The sequence below is a fragment of the Pteropus vampyrus genome, unplaced genomic scaffold, assembly GCF_000151845.1.
Source record: "Pteropus vampyrus isolate Shadow unplaced genomic scaffold, Pvam_2.0 Scaffold104, whole genome shotgun sequence".
Taxonomy (NCBI): Eukaryota; Metazoa; Chordata; class Mammalia; order Chiroptera; family Pteropodidae; genus Pteropus; species Pteropus vampyrus.
In genome coordinates, this window is record NW_011888885.1 from 5,136,426 (window position 1) to 5,151,270 (window position 14,845).

Consider the following 14,845-nt stretch of genomic DNA (forward strand, 5'->3'; position numbering starts at 1 on the left):
TTCAACACAACCCAAAGGCCTTGGCCAAAAAGGGCAGCCACTTCTTTTTCTATTCTTAAAGTGGTAGGTATTCCATTTAAACATGAAAAAGGCAATAAAAAAGATTTTGTTTGAGGAAAAGTTGTTTGTTTGTTTAATGTGTTGAAGCTGGAGGAGGACAGCCAGCAGCTCCAGTTGCTCCTAACTCAAATAATTAAAATAAATATTTAGTAAGGCCTTAGATAGTGCAAAATACAAGCCCCAGGTAGAAATGAATATGTGTAAATCAGTCAGGTGAGAGCCATGACAAAGTAAAGCCCCACGCGCAGGGGTGCCCTCAGAGAATCTGCACATGAGATTTCAGGCCCAGATCTGCTGCTAAATCTGATTTCATAACTCAAGACACAAGGATTTTTTTTTTTTTTAAAAAGAACTCTCTTGATTTCTCACTTTGGCAACTAATGTGCTCCTGGTTTTATACCCAGTACTTCACAGTGCCTGGAATGTTAGAGATGTTCAACTGAATAATCAAGTGAATTAATTATTAATAACACATAAAACAACCCAATTTAGAAAATGAGCAAAGGACTCGAACAGACATTTTTCCAAAGAAGATATACAAATGGACATCAAGCATGTGAAATGCAAAGTAAAACCACAATGAGATGCCACTACACACCCACTAGAAAGGCTATAATCTAGAAAACCAAAATAAGAGGTGTCGGCCAGCATGTGGAGAAATTGAAATCCTTGTGCATTGCTGGAGAGAATGTAAAATGGTGCAGCCACTGTGAAAAACACTTTCGCAGTTCTCCAAAAAGTTAAACATAGAATTACCATATGACTCGGCAATTCCACTCCTAGATATAAACTCAAAAGAATTGAAAACAGGTGTTCAAAGGCTTATACACAAAGTTCACAGCAGTACTATTCACAGTAGCCCAAAGTGAAAACAACCCAAATGTCCAGTAATGGATGAATGGATAAACAAAATGCGGAACACCCATACAATGAAATATTATTTAGCCATAAAAAAGGAATGAAGTGTTGGAGAGGATGTGAAGAAAGGGAACCCTCATACATTGTTGGTGGGAATGTAAATTGGTACAGCCTCCGTAGAAAAGAGTATAGAGGTTCCTCAAAAAATTAAAATAGAGTTACCATGTGACCCAGGTAGCAATTCCTCTACTGGGTATCTACCTAAAAAATTTGAAAACTTATTTGTAAAGATATATGTACCCCCTACGTTCATTGCAGCATTATTCACAATAGCCAAGACATGGAAACAACCTAAGCGTCCTTTGACTGAAGATCAGATAAACAATATGTGGTGTACAATGGAATACTACTCAGCCATAAAAAGGATGAAATATTACTATTTGCAACAACATGAATGGATCCTGAAAGTATCATGCTAAGTGAGATAAGTAAGACAGAAAAAGATAAGAAACATATGATTTCACTTATATGCAGGATATAAACAAAAAGCAACAAATGAACAAACAAAACAAACAAATAAACTCATAGACACAGACAACAGTATGGTGGTTACCATAGGAAAACAGGAGTGAGGGGAGGATGAAGAGGGTAAAAGGGGTTAAATATAAGGTGATGAAAAGAGACTAGACTTTGGGTGGTGAACACATAACGCAATATACATATGATGTATTATAAAGTTGTACCCCTAAAACTTATGTCATTGACCAATGTTACCCCAATAAATTTAATTTAAAAAAGAAATAATCTCTAATTTGAATGTAGCAGGATTTTTCTTTCTGAGGGTTCCAATGGATAAAATAGTTTATGCGCCTTCTGTACAGTTCATGATATCCTGTGATTACTGGCTCAACCAACCCCTTTCATACATGGATGCATATTCTCCAGATTCAAGAGCACAGAGCAGCTCATGACACTTTGCTCTTGTTTAGAACATGGCATACTGGATACGAGGCTTTGGTCCAGAAGGCAGCCCCGACTGGAATACTGCTCCAGTAGGAAACTAGAATCCACCTGTTAACTATCTGCTTTACGAGTCATTTCCGGGAATGTCTATAGAGACTTTTAATGACAAATTGGGAATGTAATGATTCTGATTTATGAACAAGATGGGGACTCTCAGTGGTGAAGGGTGGAGGTGGGTAATCCCCTGCATGGTATATGCACTGAAGGGAGAAAGGGAACATTGAGCAGTTTCTCTGTAAAGCTGTCATGCAGCCTTCACAGGCAAATTGTTCAGGTGCTTTTATGCCTGTCTTACAAATGGAGAAAAGTGACACAGTTAAGCAACTTGTCCGAGATACCACAATAAAAGCTGATTAAAACAGCCTCACCAATCAGATCACAAAAACCTTTCCAGTAAAACAGATCAAGTGATATTGACATATGAAACACAATAATGACCTAATCTGCCACAAAGTCACAGATGAAGGAAGATGAATGGCCAGCAATGTCGATGTCACAAATCAAAGCCAAACGATCACGAGGAATTTGTTCTCCAAGAGATCAGCAAAGATGGAAAATTCTGGTATTATGATGTTTGTAACTTATTTTCAAATGGTGGCCAAAAAGTGTGTGTGTGTGTGTGTGTGTGTGTGTGTGTGTGTGTGTGTGTGTAGAGAGAGAAAGAGCAGAGGCAGAGGGAGAGACCTATTCTCTGACCCTTTAGCAGCTGATACTCCAAATTCAATCTTTTTGGTCATTTATTTGGATTGTTATGTAACTGGGTCCAACAGCTGTTATTCCAAAAATTATAATATCAAATTCTATTTGATACTCTAATAAATTAAAAGTCACTAGAGGGGAAAATATAACAAATCAGAAATTCTCTGCCCAAACCAAAGACTGCTGTCTTTCTAGAGTTCACGTATAATTTCAAAATTCCATGACAGGTATTCTTGTCAAAGACTGTTCATAGGCAATACCAAAAAGCAGTTTCAGCTAAATGAGCATTCATCCTTGCCAGTGGAGCCAGGGATTGGGGCCCGCTGTCATAAAGAGTATATGAGATTTGTTTCTATTATTTCTTACAACTGCATGTAAATGTTGGCATCTCAAAATAAAAGTTTAATTTTAAAAGTTCTTAAATTATATAATATAGAGACCACAAGGTAAAACCAGGCCGCCCAGTTTAGTGGGCCTGGAAGTTACACTGTCCTCACCATTCTCTGCTGGGACAGCCCCTTGACGCTTTTATAAGACCTACTCTAGAAAAAAAAAAAAGACCTATTCTGGGGCCCCACTTCTCAGCTTGCCTTTTTGCTGCCACAGAGGTGAAATATTGCACAGGTGAGACAGTGTCCTTTGCCCACGGTTATCAAGGAAAGCTAAACTGTTTTATGTATAACACACTCTTTCATGAATTTTTGTCAAAGTTAATGCGTCGCTCCTCTCAAAAGTGTCCCTTGGTTTTTGAACAAAAGAAGCCCGGCACAGAGACTCAAGAACAGGTAAAGTTAATCTAGGAGATTAGAAATCAGAACAGTGGTAGCCTCTGGTTGGGAAAGGGAATTGACTGGAAAGGGGCATGAGAGAAATTTCTAGAACTGTGTTGTCTATACGGTATAGCTGTTAATTACATGCAGCTGTGGAACACTTGTAATGTGGCCAGTCTGACTCAAAATGTTCTGTTAGTGTCAGATACATACCAGATTTGGAAGATTATATGAAAAAAAAAGTGTAAAATATCTCATTAGCAATTTCTAAAAGACTGAATACGTGCTGAAATGCTATTTTGACTATATTAAGTTAAAGAAAATATAACATTAAAATTAATGTCACATCAAAGGAATCGCTTCATGAAGTATATAAATATCTAACCACTATGCTGTATACCCGAAATAAATATAATATTGAATGTCAACTGTAATTGGAAAATAAACATAAATAAAATTTTAAAATTTTAAAAATTAATGTCGCCTATTTCTTATTACTTTTTAAATACGGCTGCTAGAAATTTTAAAATTACATATGTGACTCACAATATATTTCTATTCTGTTTTAGAGTGATGGACAAGTTCCATATCCTTGGATGCTGAGTAATGGGTATGTACATTTGTTAAAATTCATTGAACTGTACACTTAAGATTTGGGCATTTTACTGCATATAGTTATACCATAAAGCCCCATGATCTTTTCACCACCTAACATATCCTTCCTGAATGAGACTACAGCTTGCAAAGGACAGAGACTACAAAGAACTCCCAAGTGGTAAGAGTCACAATAAGATTTGAGCAGGGTACTCTACATTTGGTGGAAACTTTCATTTTTTAGCATCTTGAATAAAACCACTGGTATATCTGTGTTTATGCTTATGTAGAGAAAGTATGCAGGAACTTACTGAGTCCAGGAAACTCAAGAAGACAGAGAACATTGTTGAATGCCTGAACTACTCATGGTGGGGAGGCATCCATGCTTCAGATTTTCCCTTGGGCTACTTGTATGGGGCCCCCAGAGAAAGCACACAGGAGTCGGGGTAGGGGTGGGGGGCTGATTCAGGATACCCAACCCTTGACGGGATCACTAAGGTACCTATAGGTCTGGATCTTAGCTTTCTAGGGTCAAAACCCTTGATGTTTTCTATGCACTCACCTAGGACTACAGAGAATCACATAGTAACATTTCATGTAAGTATGAATACTTCATACTTCGACCATAGCCTTCTTGGATTCAGGAATCAGGTTCAAACACCAGCCACCTTAGGAATCACAGAATATCTGCAGAAATGTAGAGTGCTTCTTTTCCAAGTGGCCTATTTTACAAAGAAACCAAGGTCTAGAGAAGTTGAGTGATTTCCTTAAAGCTATACTGAGTTAGAAGTGAGTGGGCTAGGATTTGCTTTCCTGTCATCTGACACTGAAACTGAGAAATACAAGCATACCTACAAGGTTCAAAAAACATGTTTCGTCAGCTAGAAACACAATTTGTTTTATTTCTGAAGGGAGGCAAACCTGGCAAGGTTGCTGGTACTTGTTACATATTAGCACTATACTCCCCTAGCAAAGTCCAGTCAGGATATAAAACATCCTGTATTTTGGTTTGTTCAGCATATTATCAGGAAAAAAAAAAAAAAAAAAAGCAGTCCTTAATCCAAACACTTAGCATAAGCACAGACCTGTCAATACATCTCAAGCAGCCCTGCCTTGGTTTAGGCAGTTGCCCTGCCAGAACTGCTTCCTTCTTCCTCTCCACACGAAAATATTAAAATGTGGTTTTGTTGGAGTTGAAAGGACATACAAAATCATTATTACACAAGCACTACCTGTATAAAAGCTTATTACTGCTTGGCGAAGATTTCCTTGGTGCCAGGCTGTGGTTTAAGAATTTTCTTATGTAACTTCATTTAACCCTCACAACAACACTACACATGAAAAAAGTCAAGTTCAACTTCGGCCCCAGAGCTAACAGGTAGAAAGTGGTTCCTTTGAATCCAGATCTGGTAGACTCTAAAGTTTCTGTCTGTAGCTTGAATAAATAATGTTGGGGAGATTAGGAGGGCTCCATATCCAGGATTCAAAAGAGTTCAAGCACAAGCAAGATTTCATATAAGTCTATAGGCGTCATACTTCAAACTACAATACAGTCCTATGGCCGAAGGGTTCTGGCCTCTTTAGGAAGCCTTCCCTAATCTCATTTCCAGCAATTAGATTCTCTCCTGCTTTGATTAACATCCTTTAAGGGGGAGCACCCTTTCTGCTTTGAATCAGTGGGTCTATAGTCTTCATCTGCAGATTCCTTTTAGGCAAAGAACTCAGTGAAAACAGATTTATTCATCTTTGTATTCTCCACTGCACCCTCCACAGTAGATTGTATACCTACTTCCTGCAAGGCAGGAAAGGGTAACTAAAACCAATGTGTATGATTCACTGACTACAACACCCCAGATGGATGTGACAACATCACAGGTAAGCCTTAGAGATCTGGGGGAAGCCTGGGCATCTCAGGTTCATCAAGGAAAAAGTGTTAGATTTCTCCCTCCAGGGCTTCCTAAAGTCCCAGACTAGCCCATCTGTCTTCCTTGGGGAAGGAAATATGTGGACAAGGGGAAGAAGTTGGTGGTTCGGGAGATCTGGAGAGCAATTGACAGTTTCTTATTTTCTTCTGGGGAAAAAAAGGCTCTGGACAGCCCCAACTTTGATGGAGAAGGGAGTGTCCAGCAGATCCAAGGACTGGCCAGGAGAGAGACTCGGGTGCAAGAAAAAGGCCACTGAGTGGAGATCCTCTCCTACTTTCAAATCAGTTGGAATTCCCAGACACCATTTGAAGGTTCTCGAAAACCAGCTCTGCCCCAAAGGAAAGTCTGAGAAGAGCAAGGCTTCAGCAATCCAACAAATATGTACCTTAGTGACAATGTCACCAGACTCAGAGGTTAGGTAATGTACCTAAGGTCATGCAGCGAGTAGGTGGAGTTCAGGGCTGTAACTCAAAGCTTCCTAAATAATTAATAGGCTTGGAATGTTAGGCATCAAGAAAGCAGGCCGTGTGGGACCAGATCGGAAAGAGGAAAGAACAAAAGTTCAAGAACATTGCACACATTTGACTTGGAACACAGAGTCACGATCATCCTGATTTATATTTTGCCCACTAGATTGCAAACTTCTGGAGGACAAGATCCTACGGCTTCCATAGTCACAGCACCCACCAGGTGCTTGACATGACATTCTCAGAAATGTCTGTTCAATGCTTGAAACTCTGAGGGTTTCTGAAAGGGAAAGTTGGAGTGGAAGGGATGGGAGGGAATTAGGACAGATGCTCAGGAAATCTTCTCTCTCTGGAAAAATAGATCTTTTCGGGACACAGAGTTTTCGGAGGCCTGGTGGCCCTTCTCTGAGGTCACAGACCTGTAGCAGGAGAGTGACCTGTTTTGTTTACATACAAAAAAGTTCAAAAGTCAGGATTGTTGCCATGTGGCCAGAGGTGGCTTGATTTAGTATTAGAAAACATGTACATTTTTGGGGGGGATAACTTTCCTTAGAAGCCTCACAGTCTAAGAGGGCACCCAGGAGCCCAGAGGTGGGGCTTGGAGGCCAGGGGATAGTGATGGTAGAACTTGCCTAGGGAGCACCGGGAGGTAGTGAAGGACACAGCTAGTAGAGAACCCAGCCCTTTTCACCAGAATCCCATCCGACCAGTCTTGAGCCAGTGGGTTTCCTCAGAAAATTAGGTATGGTAATCTTAAAGCAAATTCAAAACATTGTGATCTTGGAGTTCCAGCCAAAAGAGGAGTTTGCATCTTCTTCTAACTCTCATCATCCAAAAAAATTTTTTAACCAAACAGTTCTCTCATATGAGATGCTTCTTTGGGCTCCTCCTCCCTTTTCCACGTCCAGGCCCACATCCCATCTGGTATCCAAAACCAGGTCCTACCCCAGACTGAATATCCAGCCCGGCTGGTGGCAGGACAGGCTCAGTGGTGCCCAGGCCTCTGCCCTGCTGCTTGCTGAAAATAACCACCATAACAACACTGATAACAACAGCATTGTACAGCTATGGAGAGAGCAAAGCAACTGGAGGTGTTCAGCCTTCACCTGTCGGCCCCCACTCCATCCTTTGCACTGGGGACAGAAGGAAACAGGCCCAGTAGACACAAGGAGCAAAAGCAGTGTTTGTCAGTAGCTAATGAGGAGAGGGGAGACTGCGGAGTTTAGTAGCCTGAGGTGGGCAAGATGGGGCTGAAAATCCCCCAAGTTTTTCCCTGAAGAGCGTGCAGCTCAGAGGCAGTGTTCTGGGGACAGAGTCCAGACCTTGCTCCTGCCCCTCTCCCTGGGGCTAGATTGCTAAAGGCCCCCAATGCTGGTCCTCTGCGTGCACATGAATGTAAGAATCTATAGAGTCCTGGACCAGAACCTGGAGTCAGTGCGGGGTCACTGCCAGCCACCAGCCAAGTCCCATTCTGAGCCGGCTAAGCCAGTATTTCCTGTTGCCTAAGTGCTAAGTGCAGGGTACCTACTACCCCGAGGTGCAGCAGTTGCGGGCCTCCCAGCCGCAGTGGGATCAGCCGCCAGGGAAGCTCTGCAGGACCCTCGCGCCCGCCCCTTCCCCAGGCCCCGTACCTGAGGGGACGGACACCCTGCAACCTCACTTCCCGACAACCCCGAGAGAGGATGGAGCGGACTCCTAGCATTCCCAGACTCTCGGCGAACAGCCTCCCGAGACGCAGCATCCCGATGCAGACAGCTATGGCTCGCCACGCAGGTGTCCTGGTCGGAGGAAACTTTTAAAGTGAATCGAAGCGGGGCGAGCGCGAAGCTAGCGGGGAGGAGGTAAAGCTCGCCTCTGCCTGTGGAGGGAGACCGACTCGGACAATTGGGGCGGGGCGGGGTAGGGTAAGGCCACTCTGCGCGCGGCCACCCTCCCCTGCGACCCGCGGCCCGCCCCCTTCCACCCTCGAAGAATTGCCCTGGTTTCCCGCTGGATCTGAAGTCCTCGGCTGCACGTCTCCCTTGGCAGATCTCCACTCCCAACCACCAGACCCCTAGGTTTTGAGGCGCAAGAGCTTGTTGATTTCGTAGAAGGAAGCCAGTAGTACGTGAATGCGGTGCGCATGGCGAAGCCCAGAAGCCTCCATTCCTGGACGCGCGTCATGTGCCGTCCCTTTCCCCTCCCCACCCCCGCAGGGCTGTGAGGCAGAGACCAGGGAGCCGATACAAAGTGCCCCCAAGGCAAGCCAGCTGGGGCATAGGTCCTGCTAGGGTGCGGGGAGGCCACTGGGACGAAGGGTGCCACCGGTGAGAGAGTCCCAGCTGAAGCCAGATGTCAGCTTCAGAAGAGAGACCAGTTCGTACCCCCATCTTCCAAGCGGCAGCTTCCCATGGCTCCCCCTAGGCCTCTGCTTTCACCTGCCTGTGCAGTGAGGTGGCCTCAAGGATTGAACATGTGCGTCACCGTCCCTTATTTGCCTGCCCTAACACAGTTTCCGTGAGCTGCCCCAGGTATATATGGAAAGCAATCTCACTCTCTCTCTAGCTCCTCTTTATGGTCACCGGAACCCCAGGTACAGCTGCAGGAGGGAGAGAGGGTGACATTGCTCATTTCTGGTCCTGGCTGGAAAAGGTGGCAATAGGCGCCCGAGTGGCACGTGTGCCAGGTCCACACTGTCTGTCTCCAGCCTTGACCCTTCCTCCAGAGGAAGAGGGGGAGAGCAATGAGAGAAAGGCCCTGGCAGGGTAACCTGCTCTCTCATGGCTTAGAGGCAGTGACGAAAGCTGGGCCAGAGAGAAGAGGCAGCTAAGGGTGGGGTCCGGCCTGACAAGGCCTTCGCCCTTATCTGGGAACTTTGGCTCAACTAAAGTCATGAGAAGGAGACTATGCAGCTCCTCTTGATGATGCCGAGAGCGAGAGAGCAATCTCAGATCCCCCTGAAACCCTGGCTTGTAGGGAAGGTCTCCACACTTCAGATTGTGTGGGGATGGAGCAGGAAGGAAGACAGAGGAGCGGAGAGATTATGAGGAGCCAGGCCTCATATGCGAGGTCATGCCTTCCTGGTGAGACCAACTCACTGACTCTGATAGCCCAGCCAAGAATGTGGGGCACTGGCGAGTACCTCAAGTCTGGTGACCCCTTTCTGGGCCTGTGAAGTGAGGGGTGGATACTGGTCTGGCAGACTCTTTCACTTTCCTTACTAGTTTGAGAGTCAGTTTTAGGGGAAGAGAAGGATTAATTCCTCCTTGAACTTCGCTCAAGCCTTGGCCCTCCACATAGTGGATTACTCTGCCTTACCAAACATAGGTGCAATGGAATCATAGCTGTCAGTTTCAGGATACCTCCCGCAAGCCTGACTCTTAAAGGATATTATCTCTGACCCCCACAATTACTCTGCAAGGAACGGTCATGCCTTGGAATGTGTCTCTGTTTTTATGTATGAAGACACTGAGACCCGGAGAGGTTCAGCTACTTGTCCAAGGCCAAGGAGGGCACAGTGAGCACAGGCCAGGTGTCTGCCTATACTCGCTTTGTGGCTTTGGATAAGTCTTAGAGCCTCTCCAGCTTTAGTTGTCTTCTTTCTTTAAGATGGGGGTAATAGTACCAGCCTCATGCAGAGGAGTGGGGTAAGAATTGAGTACTGTGGCACAGTACTGGTACTCGATCATTTTTTGGTGATTGTTAGTTTCTTTCTCCATCCTCTCCTTCCTCCTGCGTCTACACTCTGAGACCTTCCTCTGTGTTAGGTATTGCAAACCATTTTTAGGAAGAGGAAATATTTTTCACTCTGCAAAGCCTTGAGAGTCCTGGTAGGTAGGCATGGTTCCATGGAGAGGGAGAAGGATTGGGAGAAAAAATAGTGAAGATACCTGATGTGGAAGTCCTTGAATCTGGGTATCAGATCGTATTGACTGGAATTCTTGGGTCACTTTGAAGGAGTGGGGAACAGGGCACATGGGCCATCCAGGCTCTTTAACTTTCCTTCCTTTTTCTTCAACTCAGTTCCTCATAGTTTCTCCAAGAGGTTTCTGCCTGAACTGCACTCGAACACATCTGTTTTGTGCTGCACATGACTCTCATGGTTCACGGGCCCTGTGATTTTGCTCATGCCATTGGCTACCTAGGGAAAGCCCTTAGTCCTTCCCCTTCACCAATATCCTTCCTATCTGTGCTTCAAAAGGACTATCTGTGCTTCAAAAATGTGCTCAAACTGTAAATACCACTTACTGATTTTTAAAAATTCTTAGTATCAGCTTATGACAAAAGTTCAGAAGACTTCATCGAAGTTAGGAGACAGAAGTAAATGCTACGAACCTGGGACATCACACCTGGCTGTAGTTGAGAAGTAAGGGACAGGAGATGGAGAGTGAAGGCAAATATCCTTACCTTGTAAATCGAGGTGTCAAGAAATCCATCTACCAATGATGAAACATGAATTAAAGGAGTATGTTATTTAAAGTTACAAAGACAACCAGTATATGCACAAAATAACAATGAAACTATTTAAGAGGATTTGGAAAGAGAGATGAGAGTGCATATCCTTACCTATTGAACAGAAAATAAAAAAATGGCTGAAAAAGTATTTCGTTTAGAGGTAAATAACAGAAGATAAAACGGATATGGTTAAAATAGTTCAAAAATTGTCCCCTTTGGACTTGAATAGACATTTTCTGAAGAAGATATGTGAATGGACAATAAGCACATGAAAAGATGTTCAACATCACTAACATTAGGGAAATGCTCATCCAAACTACAGTGAGATACCACCTCATACCTGTTAGGACGGCTACTATCAAAAAAACAAACAAACAAGTGTTAGTGAAGTTGTGGAGAAATTGGAGCATTTGTGTGCTCACTGTTGGTAGGAATGTAAAATGGTGCAGTGGCTATGGAAAATGGTATGGCAGTTCCTTAAAAAATTAAAAACCGAATTCCGAAATGTGATACAGCAATTCTACTTCTGGGTATGTACACCAAAGAATTGAAAGTAAGGACTCAGGCAGACATTTGTACACCAATGTTCATAGCACTATTATTCACAAGAGCCAAAAGGCAGAAACAATCTAGATGTTCGTCCACAGATAAGTGGATAAACAAGATGTGGTATATATATGCAATAGAATATTATTCAGTCTTATAAAGGAAGGAGATTCTGACACATGTTACAACAGGGATGAACCTTGAAGACATGATGCTAAAGTGAAAAGAGCCAGACACAAAAGGACAAATATTGTATGATTCCACTATATGAAGCACATAGAGTAGTCAAAGTCATGGAGACAGGAAGTAGAAAGGTGGTTGCCAAGGGCTAGGGGAATAGGGACCTAAGTGTATGGAGTTTTAGTTTGGAAAGATGAAAAAGTTCTGGAGATGGATGGTTGCACTTAATGTACTTACTGCCACTGAACTGTACACCTAAAAATTATTAAAATGATAAATTTTATTTATGTCTATTTTATCACAATCAAAAAGCATGGTTCTCTTTGAAGCATAGGACCGGGAGGAGGGGAAGAGCAGAGAACTAGTTTTGGTTAGAAAGCCTTTACCTTGTTTTATTTTCCTAGGACAGTGTACATGTTTTATCTTAATAAATTTTTTGTTAATTGGACAAGGGAGGCATCCTGACAAGCACCGTTGATCGAGTACAGGGACTAGTGTGTTTTGTAAGGTTTTCACTGTAAAGCAACGATTGCAAAGGGTTACAGTCTCAGAGTCTGGGAAGAATCAAGCTCTGCTTCTTTTTCTCTCAATGATCTTGAGCACATATTTTCTCTCTGATGTAATTTTTCTTAACGCTCTGTCGTAACTGATTGTTTCTAAGTAGTATATGAAAAACGTCCCTTTTAAAGAATTCTCAAAAAAAAAAAAAGAATGTTCTTCATTATATGTCTGAGAAGGGGGCTGTCTAATAAGAAATGCAGCAGTCATGAAGGAGAGGTAGGAAAAAAGGAGACTGCTGGCAGCCATATGAAGAAGAGAGGAGAGGAGGACGAGGAAGGGAATTTTAATTTTGAAAAAAGAGATGACAGTGACTTAGAACATGATGTTTATACTTTGCCAATTAGATCCAATACTAAAACGAAACAAAAAAGGACAAATAAGACAAAACAGTAGCCCACATCAAAAACAAAACAAAACCCAAAAACCCAAGGCTGACAAAAGTTGTTCTAAAAATGAATGTTTCTGATTTTCAAACTGAAAGTGAAAAAAGGAACTTGTTTCTGAACTGCTGTGTAGAGTAAAATTATTCGATCGCAACTAATAATTGATGGCGGACACAGGCAGATGTGATCTTAATCAATATTTTCTTGCTGACAGCTCCAAATTGAAAAACTAAATAAGCTTCCCAGCAGCTGCCAAACGTTGTAAAAGCCTTGCTTTTGTAAAGAGTGTAAAACAAAAATCCTTCTTTGGATGATGTCATTTTTAACTTTTCTTGAGTCAAAGTCAAGAGCCAAAGTCAACTGCAAAGTCTTGGATAAAGACCCAGTGTTTTGGTAATTTAGACCAAATCTAATTTATCTCTCTGTCCTCATTCATTGGTTCAACAGATATTCAGTGAGTGCTCACTTGATACTAGGCACAATGCTGGGTGCTCAGGATGGAGATATGAATGAGACAGGGAGTCTGCCCTCATTGGGTCATAGAGAACACCAACCCTGAGACTGACAATGGAGTATGGTGTGGCCGGTGCTGTGGGAGAGGGGGCACAGGGGATAGGCACCTACCTACTCTAAGCATGTCACAGAAGGTCTCCTAGAGGTCTGAGCTGAGCCCTGAGAAATGAGTAGTGTAATAGTTTACTATTACTGCTGAAATAAGTTACACAAATTTAGTGGCTTAAAACAGTTTATGCTCTTACAGTTCTGGAGGTCAGAAGTCAGGAGCCTTATGGGACTAAAGTGTTGGCAGGGCTGGTTCCTTCTAAAGGTTCCTGGGGAGAATCGGTCCTTGTTTCTTCCAGTTCCAAGTATTCCTTGGCTTGTGGCCACAGCACTCTCATCTATGCCTTCATGGTCACATTGCCTTCTCCTCATCTATGTCCAATCTCCCTCTGCCTTTCTTATAAGGAAACTTATAAGATTGCATTTAGGACCCACCTGAATAATCCTGGATAATCTCTCCATTTCAATATCCTTAATTTAATCATATTCTAATTTATTCAGCCATACCCCTTGTGATGAATTTGACTTTAAATGCAATCTCAATTATATATTAATGACTCACATATATTTGTATCTGTTTCCAAACTATATTGTTTCATTGATACCTGCCTATGACAATGCTAGACTGTTTTAAGTTTTATTATAAGGACTAATATCTGATTGGGCAGATATCTGTGGCAATTTATTAAAAATTTCATGAAGTATTCTTGGCAATTCTTGTACAGTTATCCTTTCAAGTGAATTAGATTTTTTCCTCATATATTTATTTTAAGATCATTTTTACCTAGTTCCAAAAACAAAACAAAAATCTTGTTGGGATTTCTAATTGCAGTTGCTTTAAATTTGAAGTTTACTTTGAGACAGGCCGATTTACAGAAGCATGGTATATCTCTCTACATTCGGAATAATTTAAAGCAAATCCATATAAACAAGTAAACTATATAAACAGATCATTTGCATTATAAAGTACTTTGGGGGCTCCAATCTTCAAGGACTATCTGAGGCTGTATTTCAATCCACTTCTGGCTGTAATGACAAACTGTGAACAGGGCCCAGCGTCATTAGAAAGGTTGACTCATGCTGCGTAGTGCTAGTCGGCTCCTTCTCTGTGAGTCCTTGACATGCTTTCCTATTTTATTATTCCCATTCTGCAGAAGGAGAAACAGAAGTTTGGAGAGGTGGGATGACTTGCCACGATCACACTAGAGCTACAAGGATAAAGGTTTGCCCAAGGTTTTCCCAAGAAGCAGTTGTATCATGTCTTGGTCCTGATCTTTGGCTTCTCAAGGGCTGTGGTACTTTGTGTTCTCTTTGATAGCTCCCCAAACAACCTCAACATCCAGGTACAAGGTGGCACTTGGTTTGGGGGCTGCAGCACAGGGCCAGTCTATTGTTCCCAAGGAAAAAGCTGCCAGTGGATGACAGGTTTCACTTTCTCATGAAGCCGTGAGTTTCCGTCCTTAGGGATTTAAAAAATCTTTCTCAAAGTGAACAGCTACTGTTAATCCCTCATTTCACTGTCCAGCTTCCCAAGGCTGTGCCTTTGCCTGTCTGTATTGAACCCATTCTTCAAAGCCCAACTTACATTCCACCTCTTCCATGGAGGCTTTCCTGATTTCTTCTTTCTTCCTAGGCTCCTCCTCCCTACCATGCCAGGTATGACTCACTTTCCTTGGAATGCTTTCACTTACTTGCCATGACTGTTCTTAAATGAATGACCTCTCTGAATTTCAATTACTTCCTTTGTAAAACTGAAATAATATCTGCCTACACAGTTGTTGTGA

At 42.6% G+C, this 14,845-nt stretch overlaps 1 protein-coding gene across 1 annotated transcript in view; it reads right to left on the reverse strand.

Moving 5' to 3' along the window:
• Nucleotides 1-8,559, reverse strand: part of ACSF2 (acyl-CoA synthetase family member 2) — a 23,862-nt gene extending 15,303 nt beyond the window's left edge. The window contains exons 1-2 of the mRNA XM_011365059.2: nt 8,504-8,559; nt 8,028-8,174 (exon numbers count right to left, since the gene is read on the reverse strand). Coding sequence (XP_011363361.2) covers nt 8,028-8,174; nt 8,504-8,559 — 203 coding nt within the window. The remainder of the gene's footprint in view (nt 1-8,027; nt 8,175-8,503) is intronic.
• Nucleotides 8,560-14,845: the final 6,286 nt, after the last annotated feature.